The sequence below is a fragment of the Phalaenopsis equestris genome, unplaced genomic scaffold (assembly GCF_001263595.1).
Source record: "Phalaenopsis equestris unplaced genomic scaffold, ASM126359v1 Scaffold000855, whole genome shotgun sequence".
Taxonomy (NCBI): Eukaryota; Viridiplantae; Streptophyta; class Magnoliopsida; order Asparagales; family Orchidaceae; genus Phalaenopsis; species Phalaenopsis equestris.
The window spans coordinates 216,790-217,870 of record NW_018165295.1 but is presented as its reverse complement, the minus strand read 5'-3'; the positions used below and the strand labels follow the sequence as shown (position 1 = coordinate 217,870).

The window sequence follows — 1,081 nt, the reverse complement described above, 5'->3', positions numbered from 1 at the left end:
CGGAGGTGTTCCAGGCGGCGGAGCCTCAGGATTTTTAGGGATGATGTTTGGTGGCGGAGCGCCACCACTAATATCTGGTTTCCAGCTGCTTCTGCCTTTATTTGTTATTTTTCTCATCTCTTTTTTCTGTCCATTATAGCTGGTACTCAAGAGATTGCTTAATTTATTCAATAAGAAATAATTTAATGAAATTGAGACGAGGAAAATATTTCAATTTGTGGGGGTGGATATAAACTTTGAGTTTTTAGTGTGTTAGTATGTTGTATATGTATATGTATATATACTTTGGGGACTATAGAGATGTATATGAACCAACACTTTAAATGTTATATAGCTTGGCTAATGAGTTAATTTTTTTTTTATTGGTACTTTATTTAAGAGAACCTCAATTTGAGGTTAAAATTATAATGCCCGTCTTTATAAGGTTTTGTTTCATTGGTCTAACTTCCAAGGAGGTTGCTTATCATATGACTGTCCTCACACGACCACACTTAACTGTGGAGCTTCTAATGACATTTTAATCATTACAGTAAAAGAGACTTGGATGTTTAAAAGTTCAGCTTCATTCTATTTAAAGGGCTTCATAATGTCCTATGTTTAAACAACTCTAGTTCTTGTTGTTAGACACTGGAGATCACTCCCCCATTCGCGATCGCGATCTCCCGCGCCCGAACCCGCCTTCCCGCTCTTGATGTTCGCGAAACCTGTTCCCGCCTCCCTCAGTTTCGTGAATCGGCCCCCGATCCCACTTCTGATCGCGAAGAGTCGCGTCCCTTCGCTAGAAACCACTCTCGCCTCCTCTATTTCGGGAAGTGAAGCATCCCTTCGCTTCATTCTCTTTGTGTTAAAAGGAGAGACTCTCCTTCATATCTGGATGTCACAAGAAGTCACAATTTTCTTTTTTAGGTTTCCTCGGGATAGAGGAAGGTTATTCGGGTTTCCACGGGACAGTGGAAGAGAAGAAGTGCAAGGAGGAATAGTTTCTTGCTACAGAAGGACGAAGAAGGAAGAAGAAGAAGATTGTTCTCCCTAGGCTTCTTCTTGATGGCTTGTGGCAGAAGAGAAATTGAGTTTATTTCTC

The 1,081-nt window shown here is 40.7% G+C and overlaps 1 protein-coding gene across 1 annotated transcript in view; it reads left to right on the top strand.

Annotated features, from left to right (window-relative positions):
• The window catches only part of LOC110031868 (probable pectate lyase 12), a 15,960-nt gene extending 15,144 nt beyond the window's left edge, over positions 1 to 816 (top strand). Inside the window, exon 5 of the mRNA XM_020735293.1 lies at positions 625 to 816. Coding sequence (XP_020590952.1) covers positions 625 to 816 — 192 coding nt within the window. The remainder of the gene's footprint in view (positions 1 to 624) is intronic.
• The last annotated feature ends 265 nt before the right edge of the window (positions 817 to 1,081 follow it).